The sequence below is a fragment of the Callorhinus ursinus genome, unplaced genomic scaffold (genome assembly GCF_003265705.2).
Source record: "Callorhinus ursinus isolate GAN/ISIS: 27379988/994484 unplaced genomic scaffold, GSC_fseal_2.0 scaffold18, whole genome shotgun sequence".
NCBI classification, from domain to species: Eukaryota; Metazoa; Chordata; class Mammalia; order Carnivora; family Otariidae; genus Callorhinus; species Callorhinus ursinus.
The window spans coordinates 20,925,103-20,948,627 of NW_027397080.1; the positions used below are offsets into that span (position 1 = coordinate 20,925,103).

General features: G+C 53.1%; 3 protein-coding genes across 7 annotated transcripts; 2 read left to right on the forward strand and 1 right to left on the reverse strand.

Moving 5' to 3' along the window:
- Nucleotides 1-3,276: 3,276 nt before the first annotated feature.
- Nucleotides 3,277-13,318, forward strand: LOC112812209 (uncharacterized). Of its 5 annotated transcripts, XR_012381429.1 has the most exons (4): nt 6,490-6,511; nt 8,042-8,976; nt 12,414-12,466; nt 13,105-13,318. XR_012381429.1 is itself a non-coding variant. In XM_073903614.1 (2 exons), exon 2 carries the CDS (start codon nt 8,111-8,113, stop codon nt 8,957-8,959), a length of 849 nt encoding a protein of 282 aa, XP_073759715.1. In that variant the 5' UTR covers nt 3,277-3,340; nt 8,042-8,110; the 3' UTR covers nt 8,960-9,029. The 5 variants fall into 5 exon arrangements, 4 of the variants coding, with proteins under 4 accessions (XP_073759715.1, XP_073759714.1, XP_025712691.1 ...); XM_073903614.1 differs by lacking the exons at nt 6,490-6,511; nt 12,414-12,466; nt 13,105-13,318 and adding an exon at nt 3,277-3,340 and having other exon boundaries at nt 8,042-9,029; XM_073903613.1 differs by lacking the exons at nt 12,414-12,466; nt 13,105-13,318 and having other exon boundaries at nt 8,042-9,029.
- On the forward strand, nt 4,612-5,646 carry LOC112811711 (cytochrome c oxidase subunit NDUFA4-like). Its single transcript, XM_025855956.2, has 2 exons — nt 4,612-4,657; nt 5,292-5,646. The coding sequence occupies exons 1-2, from the start codon at nt 4,612-4,614 to the stop codon at nt 5,492-5,494; spliced, it is 249 nt and encodes an 82-aa protein (XP_025711741.1). The 3' UTR covers nt 5,495-5,646.
- Nucleotides 4,696-5,286, reverse strand: LOC112812041 (protein LLP homolog). The gene has a single exon (XM_025856605.1). It carries the CDS (start codon nt 5,253-5,255, stop codon nt 4,881-4,883), a length of 375 nt encoding a protein of 124 aa, XP_025712390.1. The 5' UTR covers nt 5,256-5,286; the 3' UTR covers nt 4,696-4,880.
- Nucleotides 13,319-23,525: the final 10,207 nt, after the last annotated feature.

Here is a 23,525-nt window from a genome sequence, read left to right on the forward strand (position 1 = left end):
GGGGGGGGGGGGGAGGAGGGGAGCCAGAGCAGGGTTTCCCACCAGCTTCATGGCGGGAGGCCTGAGCCTGAGCAGAGAGGAGGCCAAGAGACGTGAACTGAGTCATCACCATTTATTCCACGTGGGCTGCCTTTCGTCCCATGCTGGGTTGTCACCCTTCTGTCACCCTGTGCCTTTAGGAAAGTCTGTCACACACAGTCGTTGCATGTCTGTGGTGGCTGGGGGAACGGATAAGGAGGGAATAGTGGTCATGGTGGCCAGGAGGGGCGGGGGGGTGCCCCTGAGAAAAGGTGACAGCCAGAGAAGGCGGGGGAGCAGGGGGGGGTCTGAGAATTGGACCCAGACTGAGTGGTGACGGGAGACTACAACAGCCTCCCGGGTTCCCTCAGAAAAAGTGGGGAAGGCTCCAAACTTCCCACGGCACACAGAATGGAGGTTTGAGCTGTCTTATTTGACTACTACGGGAAAAGGTACCCCAGAAAGCTGGAGGGCTTGGGGGTGTACCTGTTACCTGTGGAGAATGCTCAGGACAGTGTCTCCACTCAGTGAATGCTTCATCAAAGACAAAGCGATGGTGGCCCCTGTGGCAGTAGGTACTGCAGTTGGCAGGCAGAGGGGAGCCAGAACCTTGCCTGTGTTCCTTCAGGTGAGTTACTTCACCTCTGCCCTTCAGCTTCTCATCTGAAAAATGGGGGTGCTGGTCCTATCTACCTCGTAAGGTTGGAATGAGTGATAAATGAGTGAATGCGTATAAAGCACTTAGCACAGTATCATAGCCAGCTTCCCCAGAGAAACAGAACCAGTAAGAAGAAATACAGAGATGTCTTAGCCTATGTTCAGGTTATAACGCCAAAATACCACAGACTGGGAGGCTTAAAGTAACAACCATTTATTTCTCACAGGGCTGAAGGCTGGGAGTCTGAGATCAAGGTGTTGGCAGCCTTGGTGTCTGGTAAGAGCTTGCTTCCTGGGGCACAGAAGCATTTTCTTGCTGTGTCCTCACGTGACGGAAGGGGTGAGGATGCTCTCTGGGGCACTAACTCCATGAGGGCTCCACTCTCATGATCTACTCACCTCCCAAAGACCCCACCTCCAAGCGCCACCCCATGGGGGGTTAGGTTTCAACATACGAATTTTGGAGGGACACAAACTTTTAGTCTATAGGTACATAAATATATATGTGAAGAAATTTATTATTAGTATTGGCTCATGCAATTATGGAGGTTAAGACCCAGGAAAGCAGGTGGTGTGGTTCAAAGGACTGAGAACCAGACAACCAATCGTGTAGATGCCAAGCCAGGTCTGAAGGTGTAAGAACCAGGACTGATGGATTCCTAGCCCAACTCAGGCAGGCAGAGAACAAATGCAACCTTTTCTGTTCTCTTTTGGCCTTCAACAAATTGGATAATGCTGACCCACACTGGGGTCTGCCTCCCAGAAACACCTTCACAGACACACCCAGCAATAAGGTTTAACCAGCCATGTGGGCACACCCATCCAGGTGCCCCAGCCAAGCTGACACAGACAGTTACACACAGCAGCTGGGACACAGTACGCACTAGACACACACGGGCCATTATTATTATTATGGTTTTATGGATAAGGAAGCAGAAGTTTCACACAGCTGCCATGGTAGGCTGGTGAGCTGGGGCTCAGAAAAGAAACACACACAAAGAAACACACCTGATGTGTTGCTGTGCCAATCCCCTGGTAGCTTGTAATCAACCACCATGGCTGATTTCAAGCTACCAGCGATGTAACAACCCATTCCCCAAATTCTGGAATATTTAACAAATCGGCTCTGTGAGCCAGTCCGAGCTGACCCCAGCACGCCCCTGCTGCTCCCCCGAGCCTGCAGCGCCCGAGGGCATTTCACAAACATTAGCTCGTCCTGCAAGCCAGGCAGTCTACAAGGTCCACTGAGAGCCCTCCCTGCCCCTTTTACAGAACAGCAGATGGAGGTTTGGAGAAGTTCAAGCACTTACCCAAGGTCACAGCTGAGCCAGTTACTTGCCGCCCTACTTCCTACGTCTTCTCCCAGCAAGGTGGTCGATAAACCTGCATATGGCCATGGTCCCCACCTCCCTTAGAGGAAATTTCCCGGGCCCCATGAAGACAGGAGCCCTGTCCTCCCCCACCTTGGCTGCTCTACGCCCAAATCCCTAAGGTGGCTTGGCAGGAGGGAAGTTCTTGTTGGCTGGGGTTCCTGTGAAGCCACACCTGCCCCAATGCTTCTGAGCTCAAATCCGTCCCGGCTTGTACCTGCCACATGTGGGTTTGGGGAAGGCTGTTTTGGCAGCTGGTGAGCAGAGGGCCTCTATCCTTGAGTTTGCTGGGGGAATGGGGGTGTGTGACTCACTGTGCTTGGGTGGGTGAAAGGCTGTAGCTAATGGGAGGGCCAGGACCCAGCCCAGTAAACATTTTTCAGCCCTGCAAGCAAGCTGGCAGGTAAAGGCTCAGGTGAGTCACACTGCTAATAGTGGCCTGAGGCTGGGCACAGATGTCCTCCAGGCAGGTTGGGACAGCCAAGAAAGTTTCATGGCTCTTGGCTCCTGCTGTCCCCTGGACTAACGTGGGGGTCTCAAGCCTGCAGCTGCTGAGCTCACACTCGGGGCTGCCAAGCTCCGCTTGCTCCTTATCTTTGATGCTTCCAGGAGCCATGTGACTGAAAGGACATGGGAACACCTGTCCCCACCACCTCAGGCCCCAGAGGAGAAGGGTAACTGCTGAGTGGCAGATGCGGAGGTAGGGGGGCAGTGGGGGGTGGTGAATAAGCAGCATAGGTGCTAATGGGACGGTCTCTGGAGAAGGAGGCTATTCCCTCCATTCTGGGATAGCCCAGAGGAATGAGATGCCCTCAAACTCCTCATACCTGGGCTAGAGAAAGGGCCCCTGCTGGATGTAGTGGGACCCAAGAGGCCATACCTAGAACTGCTGAGGCGGGCGGGAGGGGGAGGGGCAAGGGATGATGGAAAGCCAAGCTGGTTTGGTAATGGAGCTAGGGAGCCAAGGTTGGAGCTGGACCCGGTGGGGCAAGGGGGGGCGCTGCGGTGGCTGGGGACTGTGCAGGGCACCCACCCAGGACATTGTCAGACCCTGACATTCATCCCTGCAGTGCTAGGGAGGGAAGAGGCAGCCGGGCTTGCTGAGTGGTGGGTGATGGGGTTTGGTGGGGGACAGGGCTTCAGCTGCCCACCAGCCTGTGTCTCCATGTTGGACCCCTCCCAACTCCGCCCAGTTCCCAGGGTCGCCTACTGTGTCCTCACCGAGCGAGAGGAGTGGCCCCCTCTGGATAGAGCCAGAACACCAGGTTCTAGTTCCGATTGCCGGGTGAGCTTGGGTAAGTCTCTTGCCCTTTCTGTGTTTCAATTACCTCATCGGGAAAACCAAATACCTACCTCTCAGGGGTGCTGTGAGGATTACATGAGAGGGTGGGAGGTCCTGGTGCCTAGCAGGTGCTCCACCCATGTCAGTCTCTTGGGGCTGGGGCTGGGGCTGGGCAAGAGGTAGGGCAGGCAGCTTCCCCATACCCTCCTCCTCATGTGCCCTCATGCTTGGAGTCAGCTGGTCCCTAACCAGCTGGCCTGACTCAAGAATGGACCCTGAAAGCCCAGGATCTAAGGACAGAACCTCCCCTCCCCACCCAGGGAAAGGGCATTCAGTCTCCTTGACCCCACTTCTGGCCCTAAAGACTTCTGCAGCCCCCAGAGTATTTAGAGATCCCTTGGAGCTAGGGAGGCCAGAGAGGGACATTCCTGATCTTCTGGGACGCAGCCTGGCTTTCTGGGAAGATGGAGGAATAGCACATTCCTCCTAAAATAATTGTCCTGGACTTATTTCCAGAGGCTCTTAGTGCCCAGGCCAGAAATGGCCAGTGATCCTGATGCCTGGGTAGCTTCAGGACAAACGGGACAGAGGCCCAGCCCTCTTGCTGGCTGCCTGCCTGGCCCCCAGCCCAGAACAGATCCAGGCCAGCCTGAGGCCCCACAAGGGAACTCTTAACACCACTTCCTTGGTCCCCTGAGTTCCCCCACACCTTTCTTCCTCCTTCTTGGGGGCCCTTTGATCTCTCCTCTTGGCTCCCTGTTTCAGCAACAATAACCACCCCACCCCAGGGCCAAAAGGCTCACTGGCTGTGGGCTGGGGAGAGCCCACGCAGAGGTTTCCATGTTACACAGCACTTGATGATCCTGGGTCTGGTCATTCAGAAACATTGGATTAAACCCAGACTGGAGAACCCTCTCCAGAATGATGTGCCCATGCTCTTCAAACACGTCCAGGTCACGGAAGACAAAAAAGGGCTGAAGAACTGCTCCAGGTTGAAGGAAACCAAAGACACCTGAGAACGGAGGCCACGCGTGCTCCTGGCTTGGATCTTGCATGGGAAGAAGAGTTGCCATGAAGAACGTCAGAGGGGCAATCAGCAAAATGTGGATGTGGACCGTATAGTAGAGGATCGTACTCTCCCATGGCCCAGTGTCCTGTATTTGGTCATTGTAGTGTGGAGGTGTGAGATGTCCGGGATGTCCGGGATGTCCCTTCGTCCTCGGTGTGGGGACTATTTCGTGCTGGGCCTCACAGATGTGATCTGTTCTTCTCCTGGACCCAGTCATGTTCTGCCAGATCCTGGGTCAGGCCACGAAGCATCCGAACTCCATCCTCCTCTTCATTTTTTTTTTTTTTTTTTTTTTTAGCTTTCATTCATCAAAGATTTTATTCAAGCTCCCAAAACAAAGTTGAGGAGTTAAGTTGAGTTTGAATTGAAGAACAAGGCCAAGTGAAATATGGAAACCAAGTTTTCATTTGGTGGAAGTTGAAATCCATGTACACATTCTAACCAAAGGCCTGTCCCATGTAGGAGTTTTCAAGTTTTTAAGAGTCTACCAGGCCAGACCCTTTGCTGCCTTTACTTTGCTTTTCCCCTTCCCTTTTTCTCGCTTTGCCTTCAGCCTTTTCCTCTGTCTCTGGTTCATCCATATGGGGTACTGTCCATGCTGATCTAGAAGACTCTTCTTGTTTCTCTTAATTTCAGTCTCCATTTTCACGTCATCTTTTTCATCTTGTACCACACATTGAGTTTTCTCTTGACAGTGTTTGGGTACCACCACAGTTGCTATCTCTTGAACATCTTTCATTAAAACATCACTATCTACTTTAAGAATACTTTTAAGTCTGCTGAGTTCCTTCGGGGCATTCTTTTTTCTCTTTTCTGCACGCATCTTCCGTTTCCACTTACTCCGTAAGCTTTTAGCCATATTTTACCTGAAAAGTGGGAAACTCAGACGCCTCACTCCTCCTCTTCATTTTTATTGGAGAAGAGGGTACGGGAGCAGTGCTGTATGTCTTGTGCTTGGTATTGTTCGATCCAGATGTCAGTTGGGGTAGGAAGCATAACCCAGAACGCTGGAACGAACGGGGTTCCTGTGATCGGTACAAGTTCTACTCAGTGAATGCAGACTACAGCAAACGAAAGAAGGTCCGGGCTTCTAAATGAAATATTTCACTAAAAAGCTGCTTAGAATGAAGGTCTTCCAGAAACCATCCGCACAACTTTCCGCTCATCCAGGAAATATTTCCCCTCTAAATGCATGAAATCATGTTGGTGCATCGTGTTGGGGTTTACACGGATTAAGAAATATCTAAAACTTGGAGAAAAAAAAAGAAACAAGAAGATGTCTCTGTTCGTTCGGTATGCAGGAGATACAGCCCCAAGTGTTCAGGGCTAAAAGATGCTGTTGTCTGTAACTTCCTATCAAAAAATAATAGTGTGTGTGTGTGTGTGTGTGTGTGTGTGTGTGTGTGTGTGTGTGTGTGTACGTAGTGATAAACATGGCAAGAGCATTAATAATTTGTGGATTTGGATGAGGGCTACATGGGAGTTCATTGTCTTACAAGTTTTCAGGAAGTTTGAAAATTTTTCAAAGTAAAAAGTAAAACTGTATTTTTAATATCTGAGAGAAGGACATGACAGAGGGAGGCTTTTCTTGGCAAATATGTCCTGAGTGCCCCCTAGGAACCAGGGCTGGGTAGAGGGCATGGAGCTTCTGAGATTTGCTGGCTGAAGAGTCCTCAGGCTCCGGCCAGAGCCCACCGTGTAGGAGATACTCTACGCCAGGTCACTGACCTTGGCGAGGAAGGAGAGACCATGCAGTTATGCTCAAGAATGGGTTACTCGAAGCGACAGCACTCTGGGGAGACTCAATACGTGTTTGCTGAGCCAGTGAGAAAAGAGAAGTGACTGATGTTGACCACGGCCAATGGAAGCTAGATCAGGACCAGTATAGAACTTCCTGACTCTCCGCATAATTAAACACCAGAAAAACAACAAGGAACACTGGAAAACATCCACCCCAGTCTCGTTGCAAAAATAGGGCCCATCTGTCCTGGAGGGCTTAGTGTGGCGCGGGCCTGGAGGCAGGGGCCTGGCCAGGATGACCTCTGGAGGCCCCTCCCAGCTCTAGGATTCCATGATTCTATGACATGGCCAGCAGTCTGGAGTGGCGGCATGAAGGTATCCCCCGTGGAGAGCAACAGGAGGGCTAAGTCATCTACCCCCTAAAGGCAGAGTGAGCGTGGGAGAGGGCCCTGATGGCAGATGGGGCCCAGCCAGCCAGGAAGGGAAGGGTGGGGCACTGTGGGGGTCAGCCCTCAGTCACCTCCTGCATTTCCGGAGGAGGAGACAGGGTGGGGTTGGACCTGGAAGGAAAGAGTCAAGGGTCTGTACATTCCACTCGGTTCAGACCCAAAGGACAAGGGCAGCTGAGGGCCGTGGGCTGGAAGAGGAGCCGACAGCTGTTTTCTGGGTGGGACAGGCTCAAATACTGCTCTGTTCTCACTGCGCAGAAGTGGAAAATGAGCTCAAGCTGGCAGTACTGGGGGAGAGAAATCAGGCCTTCCCTCTGGTTGGGGGTAGGGGAGTATTGGGGAACCAGGGGACAGTGGGAACAAGGGGGGGGGAGGACTCCACTGCCCTTGGCTGGGACAGGAGATGGGGTTAAATGGCCTGAGCATCTTCTTGGCCTGGGCAGGCCTTAGTCTCAGTGAAGCGCCCACGTTCAGACCGCAAGGAGTAGGAATCCCAATGCCCCCTCCTCTTGTGGAGTGGATGAAGAGACCCCAGATATCAAGATCAGATATCCTGGAAGGCCGTGACCTTAAAAGGGCAGTCCCATTGGTAGACTTGTTGTACTACCTCTGCCCCTCTCAGTTGGGATTCCTAAAGTCAGGATCAACTTAACTATGGGGTTTAGCAAGCACCCTTGTCCATCTGGTTCTCCCCATTAGGGCCCCCATCCAGCAGGCAGAGCAGGTGTGGGGAGAACTCTTCCTTAAGAGACTGCGAGGGGGGCCAAAGTGACCCCGACATAGCATTGTCTTTCAGAGATCATCAGACACACCCAAGATACTACCTCGGCCCCGCCACTTACAAGCTTGGAATCGGAGGCAAGTCACGTAATCTCTCTGAGACTGAGTTTCCCCATCTGTCAACCGGGAATAGAATAATGCCCACCTCCTTGATTCATAGCAACAATTATACGCAAGACACAACCAAAGGGCCAGGCAAGGAGAGAGTACATATAGTATTACATCACTTCCCGGGTACAATTTTTTAGTATCAGGTGCATTGTGTTGTTGATGATTAGCTATTTAATATTACCCGGAAAGAAGGTCTCTCTCTCAGGGCTTGGAATTTCCCCATTAGAGATTCAGTCCTTGGCTTTTGTGGTCTTCTGGAGTCCTTGCTTAAAAGGCAAATGGGAATTTCAGAATATGGGCGAGAGCTACAGGAACAAGGAGACTGCCTCACTTTTCCCTAACGGTCCTCTGGCCTCGGTTGTTCTCGGGGCCTTGCCTTCATCCCCATCTCTTGCTTTCCGAAGAATAAGATGTCTGTTTTCCAGTTTGAAAATCCCTGGGCCAAGGAGGAGGAGGAGGGGTGGGAGGAGGGTGATGTTGGGGAGGCAGAGGGGGCACATGCGGAGAAAGCGTGCGGGGCGGGGGGCATGGAGCCAAGCAGAGCCGACCCAACTGTCTTCCCCAGGCCCAGGTAGCCAGCCTCCAGGGGAGCTCACAGCAGGTCAGTGCCACGAAGCTCATCTGCCCAGCAGGGATGATGTCTGGACGTCTGGTGGGCCGGTCCAACACTTCCAGCTACTTGAACCATGCCAACAATGTGTCCTTAGCCCCGACTCCGGGCTGGCCCCACGGCCCCAACGTGACCCGGGCCAAAAGTCTCAAGTGCCCCCGCACCCCAAGTGGCTCGGAGTTCAGTAGCTGCAGGAGCCCCTCCAAGAAGTCCGACAGCCCCAGGTCCCCCAGACTCCCAGGGAGGAAAATCTGCATGGGCCGCCCCTACAACTCCAAGTGTGTAGAGACCAACCACCTCGCAACCCACCCCAAGGCGTCCAGGAGGCCCACTTGGCACAGCAGCCCCCACTGCCTGCTCTGTACGGATGGTCCCTTGGGCCGCTGTAGCCCCACCTTCCTGGACCAACTCATCAAAGGCATCAACTACCTTGACAGATCCACCAGTGCCTTCTATACCAACTGCCCCAAATCATCCCTGAGCCTGCCAAGGCTTGCCGCCAACTACCTGGAACGCACCGCCAACTCCATCCACCTGGACCACCCAGACCACTCGTTCCCCCACAGTTACTCCAACCCCAGCACCAGCATGGCTGCCTTTGACAACTCCGCCAACACGTGCATGGTGCCGTCCACCAGGGGTGTCAACACCCTGCAATGTGTGGATGAGTCTGCCAATGCCAGTTACTCACGCCAGCTTCAAAGCCGGAGACTCATGCCTGAGCTGCCGCAGAGGCCAGGGATGAAGCTGCCTGAGCTCCCCTTGTTTGGCAATGGGATCTTTTCCTTAGGCCGTCTGCCCAAGTTCTGGGAGGCAATCCGCTTGGGCTGGAGAGCCCCCGAGCCCATCTCCAAACCCTGTAGCTGGTGGTAACATCGACCAGGAAATGGGTACGTGTCCATCAGGCTGCAGTTGTAGAAAATAAATTGTCTGTGGCAAAATACTCCTTCCAAGGTTCTGTTGAGGGGGGGGGGGGGGGACAGCCATTTAGATTGGGGGTTATAAACTCAATGACCTATAGGGCCAGGAAGGTGGAAGTTAACAGGTGAACTGGGCTAGGTGGAGAGGAAATACTTGGTCTAAACCCAGCTCTCCAACGGGTTGTTTCTTTTTCAAAGGAAGCCAGGAATCTCATTTTTATATGCGAACAACAAACTCAAAAATGTCATAGTGCTCTGTGGGCCGAAGAAAAATACTTGCAGGTGGAATGTGAGGCCCACAGGCCTCAGTTTAGAATCCCCGGTTTATATATTGAATGGGTCACTGGGGAGTTTCCCCATGGGAAGAAATAGACTAGCTATCCGTTCCCAATTCCTATTCCTCCTCTTGTGGTTTCAGGATCATCACTGATGTTGATTTCAGTACTGCCCAGTGTGAGCAGAAATAATGATGATGATGATGATGATGATGATGATGATAGTAATAGCAGAAATTCCTGGAGCACTAACTATGTGGCAGGCACTGTTCTAAGTACTTTATATATATTCTTTTAAGGATGTGGTTTTAGTGACCAAGGCTTAAGATGGATGTAGAGGAAAAATTTTAGGATGGCGAGTGGGAGAGGCAACCAGGGATGGTTGCCACTGGAGGGCCTGCCCTTCCTGGGAAATCTCTGAAGAGTGGTTCTGTCCAGGCCAGAGGAGGGCTGGAGGGTCAGAATGAGGAGGTCCTGAGTTTCTCACTGCAAATGTCTGAGAAAATGTTCCCTGGGCCACCAAGGGGGGCTCCGAACCTTCAGAGACTGAACTGATTTGTGCTGAGAAGTCAGGCTCTACAAGGCACCCAGCTCTCCACCGTCCTGCTGCTTGAGGGACTTTGGAGACTGGGATTCCAGCCTGGTTCTATCACTAGCCTCTTGTGGGACCTTGGGTACATCACTTTCTCTCCCCAGGCCTGTTTCCCCTTCCGTAAATGAGTAGGGTAGTTTTGATGGGTTCAAGGGGCCCAGACTCTGATATTTCTGAGTCTGTCCTCCTAGACCCAAGCCAGGCTTGGGCTGAGAATCAAGAGTGCCCCCCACCCCCACAACCCCTTGACTCTCCAGAACTCAGGCCTTCTGAGTCCTGAGCCAGCTTCACATTTCAGGCCTCAGGGCCATTTCTGTGTGGCTCTGAACTTCAGGCCCAGGCCCTTCTTGCCAGAGCTTTCCTGTCTCCTTGGAAATAGGAGGGCCAATGGCAGGTCAGAGTGTGGAATGGGGCTCACCTTGAAATAATGCAGAACCTGCAGTTCCACAAGATTCCATGACTCTTGGAGGGAGTGGCCTGCTCTAGCCCAGCTCTGTGGCCAAAGAGAGAAAGTGGCAAGCCTGAATATCCCTATCATGAGGTGGAAGATATCCCTATCTCAGGAGAGGAGGAAGGAAGGGGGTATGGGACCCTTAGTTTGCTGAATTCACCCCCACTTCTGACATGCCCACTTCTATTTCATCTCTGGAGAACAAGAGATATCCTCCCTGGGTCCAGAGCTCAGCATGTAGCACATTCCTTTCCTTGTCTCTTGCATCCCTTCCCTCCCGAGGGAGAAGACTTTGGCCTTTGTCTGGTGGGTCCTCAGTTCTCCAGTGACCCATTCCCCATGTGAACATTTGTAGAAATACAGCTTATCAGAATCCACTTTGGCCCGACTCAAGGGAGGGTGTCCTGATTCTCAAATCCTCTGTCTGGCCACTCAAAGCCATCCCCTTCCTGCTCTAGGTCCATATTTGCATAAGATTTGACCCTGACTCTCCTGGAGATGCCCACCTCCAAAAGAGTTTAATTTCCCCGAACTGGAGTGTAAGATCCTTGTCTAGGGCACTGCTCTTAAGGTCTCCAGTGTCTGGCCCAATTCTGGCTCACAATAGGGGCTCAGTTACTAATACTGATGACAGGGCCATGTGCCCAGTAGGTGCTCAGCAATGGTAACTTCTATTGTCTAGAGGATAGTTAGAGTGTCTTGCACACGATGGATGTTTAATAACAATTCATGATGGTGGCCAACATTTATGAAGCTCTTAACTACACACCAGGCATTAAGTGCTTTCTACATAGTAACTCATTTAATCCCCACATTAATCCTTCAAGGACGATATTGTTGTCCCTATTGTATAGATGAGAAAGCTGAGGCACAAAGAGGTCAGGCATAAATGTTGAGGATAAAGATGATTACAGTGCATCCAACACAGTGGCTCTTCTAAAACTGGATGGCAGGGTCATTCTAGAGTATTACGTGCACAGTAGGTGCTCCGTAATTAACGTCACGATTGTAACATCCTTGTAAGTAGTAGGTGCTCTGCAAATATACACAGTGGGTGGTAAATATCATTACAGAGCCCCATACATAGTCGGTGCTCAAATGAAGTTTGACCATCGGTGGGGGTGTTAGATTGTACGTGCAAGGGACAGGAGCTCTGTGTTTGGCCCCCAAAATTGCTTTTTTGCTTAGTATTTATTTACTTGGATACTCACGGCTCACAAATCCCTTTCAACAATCACTCAGCCCAAGTCCCGAGAAAGTAAGGCTCTTAGCTTAGCTTAGCTTAGAGAAGGCTCTCTGTTCCATGTGGCCACGCAGAGGCCACAGGAAGTCCTCCATGTCCACTGTTCAAGTCATGCATCTGCAAGGTCTGTGTAAACAGGAAGCAGCATGCTGGTGACAGAACAATGCCACGGCCCTAGTGTGCTGTCCGGCTTGTATACAGAAGAAGCGAGGTGTCCCCACAGCTGGGGGTGGCCGGGGAAAGTCCTTCACGCCTGCACGGGTACCTCATCCTTTCTTGAGCTCCCACGCTATGTTCCAGGCATGCCACCAAGGCCTGAAATATAGGCTTTCAGCCCTCTCTGCTCCCTGTGAGGCTAAGTTTTAGTACCCCATTTTGCAGAGGGGGAAACTGAGGCTCAGAAAGAAAAAGTGACATGCCCAAGCTCCTCCAGTGGGCACGTAGCAGAGCTGGGATTCTAACCCAGGGCTCTGACCCTCAGCCAATGCTTTTTCTATCCAGATTGCTTTTTCTCTTAGTATTTATTGAATGGACTCCAAGAGAAAGAGGGGTAAATCTTGGTATCCAAAATACACGGTAAATTAGACAAAGCAAGGGTGGTGTTTAACTCCAGAGGTTTGGGCTGCCCCTCAACACCAGTGTTCTGAACAGGGTAGTGGTAACCTGGCATTTGCTCTCTCTGCGAAACCGGAAACAAAGGGAGAAATTTCCTCAAAGGTCACCTGTGGTCTCCATTGCCCAATCCGCTGGTCCCTGCATCGTTGGGTCACTTTGGGGATAGGTGCGTGACATTAGAATTATTTTTGTATGTTTAAAAAAAAATCTGACATAACCCTTTTCAAACAGATCATCTGATGCCACCATTCTATGATTCCAGAAAATACATGCGTATTGCCAAGGTGCATGTTGGAGCAACACACCGGCCCACTCTCAACCCTCACTCCCCCACCCACCTTTCCCCACCTCTGAACCTTATGGATCTTGCCCTCCACTAACCCTCCCCACCCCCTGCTCATTCCCCAGGCCCACCTTACCCCTCACTGTCTTTTCTGTCTGCCCCTGACTGGTTCTGCGGCCTCTACATAGGAAGCAGAAAACTAGAAGGAGGGGATCCCCTCTCCCTCCCAAAACTGCATCCACATTGCCCTTTTTTAAGGTGAAATCTCAGTTAGAAACAAAGAGCCTCAGACGTGTGCCGTGCCTGAGTTGGTACCACCATTTTTGGCAAACTTAACAGCCTCCTGGGCCCCTCCCAACAGGGCAGGAATTTATGGTGAACAATTGAACAAAGCCGGGAACTCAAGGGAGAAGGCACAGGACATTCCAAAAGGATTTCTCTCAAGCTCCCAAAGACAACACGTGGGAATGCTGCAGAAACCTCATAACCTAGCAAAGAAAAGCATGAAAGGGATGGAAAAGCTGCCCAGTAGGAAGGGCCCTTTGGGCTGGAGGAAGGAACAAGGGGCCGCGGGTCAGGAGGCCAGGGTGGGAGGCCTGCCTCTGTGCCACTTATGACCCTCCACCTTTCTGGCCTCAGATCTGTGGTCCTTAAAAACTGAGGGAGCCACAGAAGAAAACACACGGATGCATACATAACCGTTCACAGCAATGCTTTACTCGTCACCACGACCTGGAAACAGCCCAAATACCCAACAACAGGATAGGGTTGACGAACGCTGGTGTGTTGAGGAGCCACAATACAGAATAATTATTAGAACTATGGTGAGCAAAGTCAATCTGAATGCAAGGGAGCTGGCGCACAATTTGCTAACAGTTACCATCCGCAATCGAGAGTGTGTAGCCAGTATCTAAGTCTGTGCGCTGCTTCTAATAATGGAGCCCGTATGGCAAGAAAAAAGTTGTCAGCTGAGCGAAACGGAGTGCTTATCCATACAGATGATTTACACCCTAAGCAAGTTTCTTATCGCATCTGGGACTGCTAATAAACAGTTTGGGGACTGGCCCAGAGCCACAGAGCCATTTGTAAGTAGCCTGGTCTTTCCTGACACATAGAACCATGTTTCTGGAAAGAACGTTAGGCAGGAGAAGCAAGCCATGAACTGGTGCCCATGACAGCGATCCCGTGAGGTAAAATGCACGTGTGTACAGTAACAAAGGAAGGGAAATGAACGGTTCTGGAGCACCAGCTATGGGCCCTGCACAAAAGTCTTTTTCTATAGCTGAAAACAAGAGTGCGTGGGCAGGAATGTGAGGGGGGTGTATGGGGGCCATAAGAATTCCAGCCTGGCTGGAGGAGGGGAGCATGAGTGACAAATTCAAATTATAGAGACCATTTATGGTCAGCTCAGGAGCGAGCTCGGCGGCAGTATTTGCAAAGTGTGTTATGAGAAACACTAGTCTTATGAGATGTTAAAAGATTTTTTTCATAAAAACAAATGGGCTCCTTTCTCAAGTATCTCGAGGAATGCTGGATAATAGAGTTGGGTGGGTGACTTTACTGGAGGCCTGCTCAGGAACTTTCCTGTGTTGGTGTCCCTTGAGATGGCCAAAGTGTAAGAAAGAGCACAGAGTTCCCAAACTCCTTGAGCAGGGAACCCCTTTTTGAAGGAGCATCCCAGAGGGCAGGTGGTCCATGAGGCACACAGTGGGAACCCTGCCCCGGGCCTGGGCCCCAGGGTGGGAGCTCAGCAAGAAAGTGATGGATAAAGACCAGGGGTGGTGGGGAGATATCTGGAGGGGGCAGAGGGACCAAATCCAAGGCTATTTTCAGACAAGTCACACTTCTGCTTGGGCAGAGTGGAGAACCCAGGCGGAGGCAGACTTGGATGTGGTCGAGAACGTGGGTTCTAGAGTCAGACGGTCGTGGATATGAATCGCGGCTCTACCTCCTACTGACTGCGTGTGATCTAAGGCAAGCCACATCATGCTCTGGAGCCTCAACTTCCTTGTCTTGAAAAGGGCAGTAACAAAATACTCTCACTTGCCAACTCCCCAGAACTGTGATATCAAAGGAGATTCAGTGTTCATCCAACAGCAAGGGGAATTTATCTGCCCCAAGTACAAACCAGAAAGGGGACATTTAACATCTTATGCCATGCTTCAACCATCTTGTTCTTTCAAGTGAAGTTATTCAAATGTCAGCGCCCTGCCAGGCACTGTGTCCTTCACAGAGGATGTAATTGGGAACAAGACAGAAGCCAGATCATCACGCTCCCTGCCTTTATTATGTCTCCTAATATATTTTTAAAAAAGATTTTGTTTACTTATTTGAGAGAGAGAGTGAGCACAAGGGGAGGGGCTGAGGGAGAGGGAAAGCAGTCTCCGGGTGGAGCAAGGAGCCCGATGTGGGGCTCAATCCCAGGACCCTGGGATCACGACCTGAGCCAAAGGCAGATGCTTCACCGACTGAGCCACCCAGGCGCCCCATATGCCTCATAATATTAAATGATCTTCCAAATTATTGCAATTGTAAAAACGTTGAGAGAGAAGCTTGGGGGAGGCAGGTTGTGGGAAAGTACAGTACTGCGCCTGGGAGCGCAGGGAAGCCTCCTGTGGTAGCATGATCTAGCTAAATGCTAGAAGATAGTAGGATGAAGGGGGCTGGGTATTGGGTGGGTAAAGCACTCGAGGAGAAGAGGAGAAGGAAAAGGATGCGTAGAGACCAGGTTGGGGGAGGGATGTGGCTCGAGAAATGGGCAGGACTAGATCTTGCCAGGCCTGGAGGGCCCTCTCCCTCTCCATAGGAACTTTCACTGCTTGCTTAGGCCTGTGTTCTCCTCTTCTTCATATCACCTCCAAGTTTCCTCTCTTCCATCTCCACCCCCTTTCAGTACCAATTTTCCTGTTCCACATTCTCACCCAAGGACATATCCTTACCCTGCCAGCATCTGTTTGCCCACACAGGCATTGGCATCTTTGTACAAAGTAGGTGTTTATTTCATAATTGAATGAAATTAATTAATTCCATAATTTCATAATGAAATTAATTTCATAATTGAATGAAAGTCCACAGTGAGCCCATACGGTGCCTTTGCTTAAATGAGCAAAAGGTCCCCCCTCGGGGCAGATAGTCCCAAAGCCGGGCCCACTTGGCGGTGCATACTTTTGTTCAGTGAACAACCTACCCAACCATTCACTGCAGCTCTGAAGGAAGGAAGGAAGGAAGGAAGGAAGGAGAAACAAGTGAGAAGCTCTGAGGCAGAGAAAAGATTTGGAGTGGAAGTGGAAGCCAGGAAAAGCTGAGTCCTGTCAATTTTTGAGTGGCAAACAAGAGGACCCACACACTCTGGCCACTGATTCCAGAAGGCACCCAACTCCTGTTTCGTAGAAGCCAGATTGTTTCGCTGCTCTTACCTATCCAAACTCTTGTTGTCTCTCCTTATCTAAGGCAACTTGTGCAAGACTTGAATTGTTTCTCTCCAAGGGGATGACGAGCACCCTGAGCTATGAGTACATACAGTGCGATTACAGGCGCCTCCAAGACTCAGCAAAGCCCAAAAGCCCTGCCTCTGCTTCTCTTCGAAGCCATATGAGGAGATAGCCAGATCCTAGACAAAGCAACTTGAGAACATTTACTAAAGATATCAAGGACTGCAAAAGAAAACAGAGCTGGCCAAATCCCTTAGTGGGCAGGAAAGGATGCAGAATAAATAGGTGGATGACCAATCCTCAGGGTGGGTGGAGTTACTCTGGAAGACTTTCTGGACAGGCCATATTTTTCTGCCCTCTGTGTCAGCCCAGCTCCTTCCAGTCTCCAGTCAACTTTACCATCTCTCTCCCCAACCTCTTTTAGTAAGCAAGACTTATAGCTTGGGTTTAGTCTTGACCAGACATCTACAAAGGGCTGCTTGTTCCCCTTTTCCCTTTGCTCATGAGCAAATCATCCAAGAAGCCAAAGCTCTGGGACTTAAAGGGCCCGAGGTGGGGAAAAGACACCGAGGCAGCTCACAAAATGTGATTTGTTACGGGTGCTGACCCTCCACAGACAGGCAAGGCCTTGGAAAAATCCTGCCACCGAGGCTGGCCACCTTCCAACTCTGAAGTCAGTGGAGTTTTGTAGCCTTCTTCATCAGAGAGGGAGTTTCCCCAGCGCCAGGCTGCACTCACCCACCAGACTGGAGGTCCAATGGGGTGAAGGCTGCATCTTGCCTTCAGATTAGGAGCAACACACTGGGTGCAGAAGCTGCTCCTCCAACAGACTAGAGCCCCTGAGGGCACAAGTGTCCCCCTCTTCAGATTGGGAGCTCACCCAGAGACAGCAGTAGGAGAGATGGTACCCTTTATTGAGTGCTTCCTATGTGCCTGAAACTGTTCTTTAAAAAAAAAACAAAACATATTAATTCATCTTAGTCCTCAACAACACTGTGAGAGGGGTCTTAGTATTATTCTCCTTTTCCTATTTTCTAGACGATGAGACTGAGGCATCGAAAGGTTGACTAGTTTGTTCAAGGTTGCACAGCGAGGTGGTAGAGGCAGGATTCTCCATCGGACTGAGAACAACGTGAGGATAGGGACTGCCCCTTGCCTCCCACCAGATTAGGGGTTCACTCAGGGCCAAGATCAGATGTCCCTCTTCTGTCTACCCGTATCTCCCTGTTTGGAGCAGTAACAGCCCTTACTCAGTGTTATGCCTGGCATCTGGGTTGGAGCCAGGGAGTTGCCCCTTACAGCTCTGAGCTCGTCCCCCAGAAATATGCCCCACAGGGTGAAGAACCCAATCTTTTGGGGATGGAGCATCTCTCCGGGATGCAGGTCAGGATGCCAGCAGTCTCTCAATTCCTCCCTGTGCCTGGGAGGCCACAGAGTGCCCGGGAGCCTGCAGGGCCCTATCACAGGGAACATGCCTTCCGGAGCCCGGCCTGGTGCCGCCCAATTAACTGGGCATTTCCTTCTGTCCACAGCTCACCTCACTCCTGGCCTCAAACCCAGCCCTGAGTCTCTGGAACCTAGCAACTCTCACAAGAAACAATGGAAACTTCAGGGTTTTTTCTCCTCCCTCTATCATTACTCAAAAGGTTTTCCTCTAAGCTACATGCACACACGCACACACCCGCCAGTTTTCTCTCCACCCATCAGCCTGGGTTGCCCTGGAAATTTTCAGGCAGAACGGAGACCCGAGCGCAGGCGGAGAGGCCCAGTGGCGTGGCCAAGTGTGCGGTTTGTGGGTCTGTGTCAGAGGTGGATCATCAGGGACTGGGATTTCCCACCCAAGCATCTGTGACTGGGGCTTTGGTGGGGTCTGTGTCTGGGCCTGCGTGTGCGAGCTGTGTGTCTCTGGCACCCGGGCTGTGATTTATGTCCATCCAAGTTGGTTTGTGAGTGGTTTACGGGGAAAATGGTGCGTGTGAGGGCCAGTTCAGTTCACTCTCGAGTGCGCACTGTAAGGCGCTGCGGTTAGTGCGGGAGAAAATGTAAAAAAGACAGGCCAGCATGTGCGGGAACAAACGTCCCCCTGTGTGTGAAAGGGAAGCGCCTGTGTGGAATTTGTGTGTGAAAACACGTCCTGACGCTTCGGGTCTGGGGATTCATACTTGTGATTCTGTGTAAAAATGCGAATAGGAAAGTGAGCAGCTCAGTGTGTGAAAGTCGTGCCAGCTGTGTCACCTGCAGGGTGACACTTTGGAAGACTGATCAAGTGTGTGCCTGAGTGGGTGAAGTCTGTTGGTGTGTGCCTGTTGGGGGTGAGGGCGCAAGTGTGAAAGGTCGTGGGGAGACCAGCGTGGCGTGAGTGTGAGCGTCCCAGGTGCGCGTGTGCAGTCCTTGTGTGTGAGAGCGTGGGGAGCTCTCGCGGCCCGAGTGAGAAAGGGGGTGTGAGCAAGTGTGGGTCCGTGCCGGGGTCGCATGGACTGAGAGGGGCTTGTACCGGGGTCGCGTGTGCGGGGAGGGGCGGCGGGGGCCCGCGCGCAGGGCTCCGGCCCCGTCCCATCCCACACTCCAGGCCGGGTTTGGCGGGGAGCCGGGCTGGGCCGCGGCCCGCGCCGAGGGGGTGGGGGGGACCGAGACAAAGGCCCAGTTGGCTGCGCTGCCGGCTCGGGCTCGGGCTTGCGGCGCCGGCGGTCCGGGGGCGGCCCGGGGGGCGGGGCCTGCCGCCGCGGGGCGGTCCGGGGGCGGGGCCCGGCGCCCGGGGGCGGAGCGGACGGCCGCGAGGGCGGAGCGGGGCGGAGCGGGGCGGGGAGGGGCGGGCGGCCGGAGGGGTGGGGGGGGCCGCCCCGGGCCCCGCTCGCCGGGCCAGCCAACTTGGCTGGGACTCTGGCCCGGGACGGGGGCGCCCGCCAGGGACCCCAGGCCGGCACGAGCGGGCGCCACCCTCCACCGTGGGGCTGTCTGGGGGGGCGCCCGGGGAACCCTGCGTGGGGCCGGAGGCGGGGCCGGCCCGCGTGAGAGCCCGTGGGTCGCCCGGCCACGTTGCTGAGTCTCCAGTCGCGCTAGGCATGGCCCGGCCTGCCATTCCTGGGGACCAGGCGGAGAAACTTCGAGCAGGGCGGGAACTTGGCCGGGCAAGGGCACCCCTTTCTGTGCCAACTTGGAAAGGAGGAATTCACTGGTGATGGGGAGCCTATCAATCTTCACTGGAACTTTACCAGGCCGTCCGGCCCCTTGGGGAGCTAGTAACCAGGCAGGCACAAGTAAAAATCCATTCCGGACACAACTGAGGTTTGTGTGGAACACCCACGGGCTCCGGGGTCCTACAGTCTAGGACTTGAATCCATCCCTGCTCCTCACTGAGTAGCTATGTGACCTCGGGCAAGCCCAAAGGGAACTCAAAATGCATGGTCTCAAAGTATAGAGCTGGAAGCTGGTTGGCAGGACTGCATGGAAGGCGCGAGGAAGTACCTGGTACGGGACCTAGGTCTGTTTCCTAACTCTCCTCTTCCGGGGTCCTCAGGTGCAGGGGGAGCCTGCCACTACAGCCCACTTCCCTGCTCTGAGCTTGGATGGGCCCATGCAGAGAAAAAGAATGCTTGACCAGGGAGAGGCTCTGAGGACCTGAGTGAACTTGAGAAGGGCGGGGCAGGGTCAGTGGGCAGGCAGCTGGTGGCAGATGTGGGTGGGGGCACATCTGAGGAGCTGGGTCTGCCCTGGTGAACCACAGAGCCCACCCCCACCGTCTTTGAGGTGGTCCTAGGCGGTCCCTGTCCCTACCCCCGCCCTCCACCCCCTTCTCAGAGCCAAGAGAGGAACTTTTCTCTAAGCCAGTGTTTACCCAGTGACTGAATCCCTGTTCTCGCCTGGCCTGCTGTGTCTCACCTCTGCCCTCTTGAGTCACTCCTGAACCCCCACCCCAGACCTGACCCCTCAGCTCTCTTTCCTGGCCCACCTAGAACCTCTCCTCCCCCACTCCCCATCTGCATAGGTTCCTTAATCCCCTCTCTCAGCCTCTCACCCCAGCAAGTCCAGCAGGGCCCATCCAGTTGCTTCTCAGTCTTGATCCAAACTTGATCTTTACTTTTCCAAAAAGTAGGCACCAACGTAGCACATGGGATGTCTTCCTTTTCTGAAACTCCCCCAGCTCTGCCCCCTGCTGAGGAGCTCCTGGATGCTGGGTCCTACTGTGGCCAGAGTGAGGAGAAGGGTGGAGTTATTTGCTGTGTACAGGAGGAATGTCCACAGAAATTCCAGACTGCAGCCAATCATCTCACTCACTTGTTCATTCAAAATATCTTCATTGAGCAGCATTCCTTGACAGTCAGTGGGAGTTCTGGGGTTCCTTCATTCGGCAGATATTGCTAAGCACCTGCTGTGTACCAGTGCATCTGGCACTGTGCTAGGGGCTGGGGTTTATGAGTGAGCAAGAACAGTTCCTGTCTTTGCTTTCCCAGAACTGAGATGTGTAAACAGGCAGTTCCAATCCTGTAGGATTATAGAGTCTCCTCAGCAACCACATCGAGGTCTTCGGTGTGTCCCACCCCAGGCTGATGGTGGAGAGCTAGAAAGAGCTTGGACCCAAGAAGTCTGAATCCCAGCTCTGTCATTTTCGAGCCTGATCTGGGGCCATTTCTTCTTCCTGGGCCTCAGTTTCCACATCTGTAAAATGGGGTAAGAAGTTTATTGTACGTTTTCAATGACATCAGGTTCCTAGCCCAGTGCCCCAGCAAGCCTTGGGCTCCTGCTCACCCGCTGCCCTTTATCTTTTCTGCCCTTTGGTTCACATCCACAAGCCAATAGAGGACAGAAGAGGAAGGTAGGGTGGTCCTTAGGAAGCTCAAGACCTCACTGGGGGCAGGAGACAGAGAAGCAGTGGTCTGTGATTAAGTGTGGGAGTAATTTCAGTTCAGAGGAGGTGGCGAGGCTTGCTGGGGGTGGGGGCCAGGCCTGGGTGACTCAGTGCCTGCCTTGGCCTGCTGATCCCTTTTCTTCCTGCTGGGGCCTTAGCCCTTCCTTTCTTGGGGCCAGCCCTGCCAGGAGACAGGAATCTTGAGGGGGCTGCCATGATTACGGTGTTTTTCAGGGCTGAGGAGGGAAGTCACTGAGATACCTGTTTCCTGCCTTGGCTGGGTTTTCTCACTAGGGAGGCTGTGGGCGGATGGGAAATGGAGAAGCTGGAGGAGCCTCCCCTTTCCTCAGGGGCAGCGCTCCCTCAGCCCTCCCCTGGACATAACTGGCTGCCCTGCCCACCCCCATGGCCCCCAGTCCCCAGCCCTTCTTACTCCAGACCCGCTTGGGGGGGGGTGTGCTTGTGAGTGTGCCTTGGGGACTTCTGGAGGGAGGGCTACAGGCCAAAGAGGGAGGTGGAGGCTGGAAGGGGCAGAGGTGGACCCCCTCCCCATACACTAGGCCCAGCTTCCTATGTCTGGGGAGTAGCGGCCCCCACCTGGCTTGGCCCAGGCCTGTTCTCCGGCTGAGCACAGGCATGTTGGGATCTGTGGGTCTGAGGCGCAGCTGGGGAGAGGAGTGGAAGGAAGGTGGCAGAAGGTGACTGGGTTTAGGGCTTGGAGTGGTAGGGAGGGAGGTCCTGGGGTACCAGGCCAGATGATGACAAAATAATGTGGACGGTTCACATTTATTGAGTGCCAACTGTTTGCCAGGCACAAAGTTTCTCAACAAATTCTCACATGTCATTCCCCTGCTCAGATCCTCCCTTGCATTCCCCCTGTTGCTCACAATCAGACTCAAGCCCCTGACCTGATATGGCCCACAAGGCCCTTTGGGATCCGGCCTCCCCCGCTCCCTCTCAAATCTCTCCTCTTGCCATCTTTCCCCTTGCTCACTTCAGCTACACGGGTCTTTGTTTCTTGAAGATGCCAAACACACTCCCACCCCAGGGCCTTTGCATCTTCTGTTCCTTCTACCTAGAACGTTTGTCCCTCAAATATCTATGTGAACCTCTGCCTCCCTTCTTTTAAGTCCCTGACTACTCTGCCCAACATTCTCTGTCCCCTTAGACTGCTTTATTTTTTTCCTTCTTACTATCTGATAAGTATTCGTTTATTTATTTATCTCTCCCCTAACCGCCCCCCCCGAATTTAAGCTCCACAAGAGCAGGACCTTGTGTGTTTTTGTTCGCTGCTGCTGTATCTTTAGCATCTGGCAGGTAGTAAGTGCTCAGTCAACATTATCTGTTGAATGCATTAAGCCGTAGCTCCTGATATGGTCCCCATTCTCTAAGCAGAGGACATCCTGGGGATGCCTGTCCTGGCGGGAGCCTCGAAAGACCTAACTCCAGGGCAGCCATTTGTAGGATCACCTGTTTATTTGTAGGTTTGTTAATTTCCTCATCAAATATTCCCTGAGATCCTGTAGATGGTTGAATTAATCCCAGGGCTTTCAGTGGGGAGTAAGGGGGAAGAAAGGCTAGCCGCTGTGCTTAGAGCCCTCACTAGGTTCCCCTGGTTTTCCCCTGGGGGCTCAAGGTTTAGGGTGAGTCTGCAGAGGCTTCAAGGCTGCTTGGCCTTGTGGGGAGACTCCTCGGAGGGGGAGTAGGAGGGGCCGCCCAAGATGTGGAGAGATAGAGAGCCATGATTCAGAGGCTACTTGGAGGCCAGACCTGTAGGTTCTGGACCCTTCACAACTTGGGACGTGTGGGAAGGGCTCTCAGGTCTGGCCTGTGGCCCCCCTCCCCAGTCCATCCCAGCTGTGAGGGATCAGGCTAGGGAACGAATGGGTGAACTTGACTCCATCCCCCAGCAGCTTCCCAAAGATGTGACGAACACAGTGCCCGCTCCTCCCAGGGCCCACCCTGGCCTTGCCCCCATCTCCCTTCTTCCAGGAAGGGGGAGGTTGGGCTGAGGATCCTAGCCCTGCTGGAATGTTGCCCCAACCCAGGCCTTGGCCCCTTTGGCCCTGCTGCCCCCTCCTGCTCCCGGGGCCCAGCCGGGGCCTGCCAGCTGCCCCAGTGCCCAGAGCTGGCTGACTGAAACCTAGAAGAATGTGTGGAACTCACTTCGTGGGGAGCCGCCAGCCTCACTGCTGGCCTTGGGTTGGGTCCGTGTCAATAGTGGCCTTGGGAGGGAGGGGCTTGTGGCTGTTGGGGGTGGCTGGGCTAGGAGCAGCATCACCAAAGCCCCAAAGCCCTGGGAACAAGGTGGCTCTTTGAGGCCTGGGAATGTGGGGCCTTCAAGTGTCAGCTGCCCCCAGAACCCCCCCTCCCCTGTTTTCCCTATGCCCGCCTGCGCCAGGGTTGCAGGGACCTTAGAGCATCCCTATGGCATCCCTGAGGTGTCCTTAGGACAGCTCCTGGCTACCTACCAGAGTCCTTTCCCTGAGGCACAGAGGAGGGCACCCTGTTTCTCTGTTGCTCTGGATTTTTAGAGGGGGGCATCTGGTGCACAAAGGCCCGCAGTGTGTGGTGAATGAATGAATGGACCAGTGATGGATGTGATTAAACATTCCACAAACTGGAGTGTTAGGTGCGTGTTAGACGTAAAATTCATTCAACAGGTATTTATTGAATATCTTCTAAGTGCCTGACCTTGTTCTAGGTGCTGAGGTCATGGCAGGGAACAAGTCAGGCTCCCTCCCCTCACATCACTTGCATTAGAGCTAGTGCGGGAGGACGGT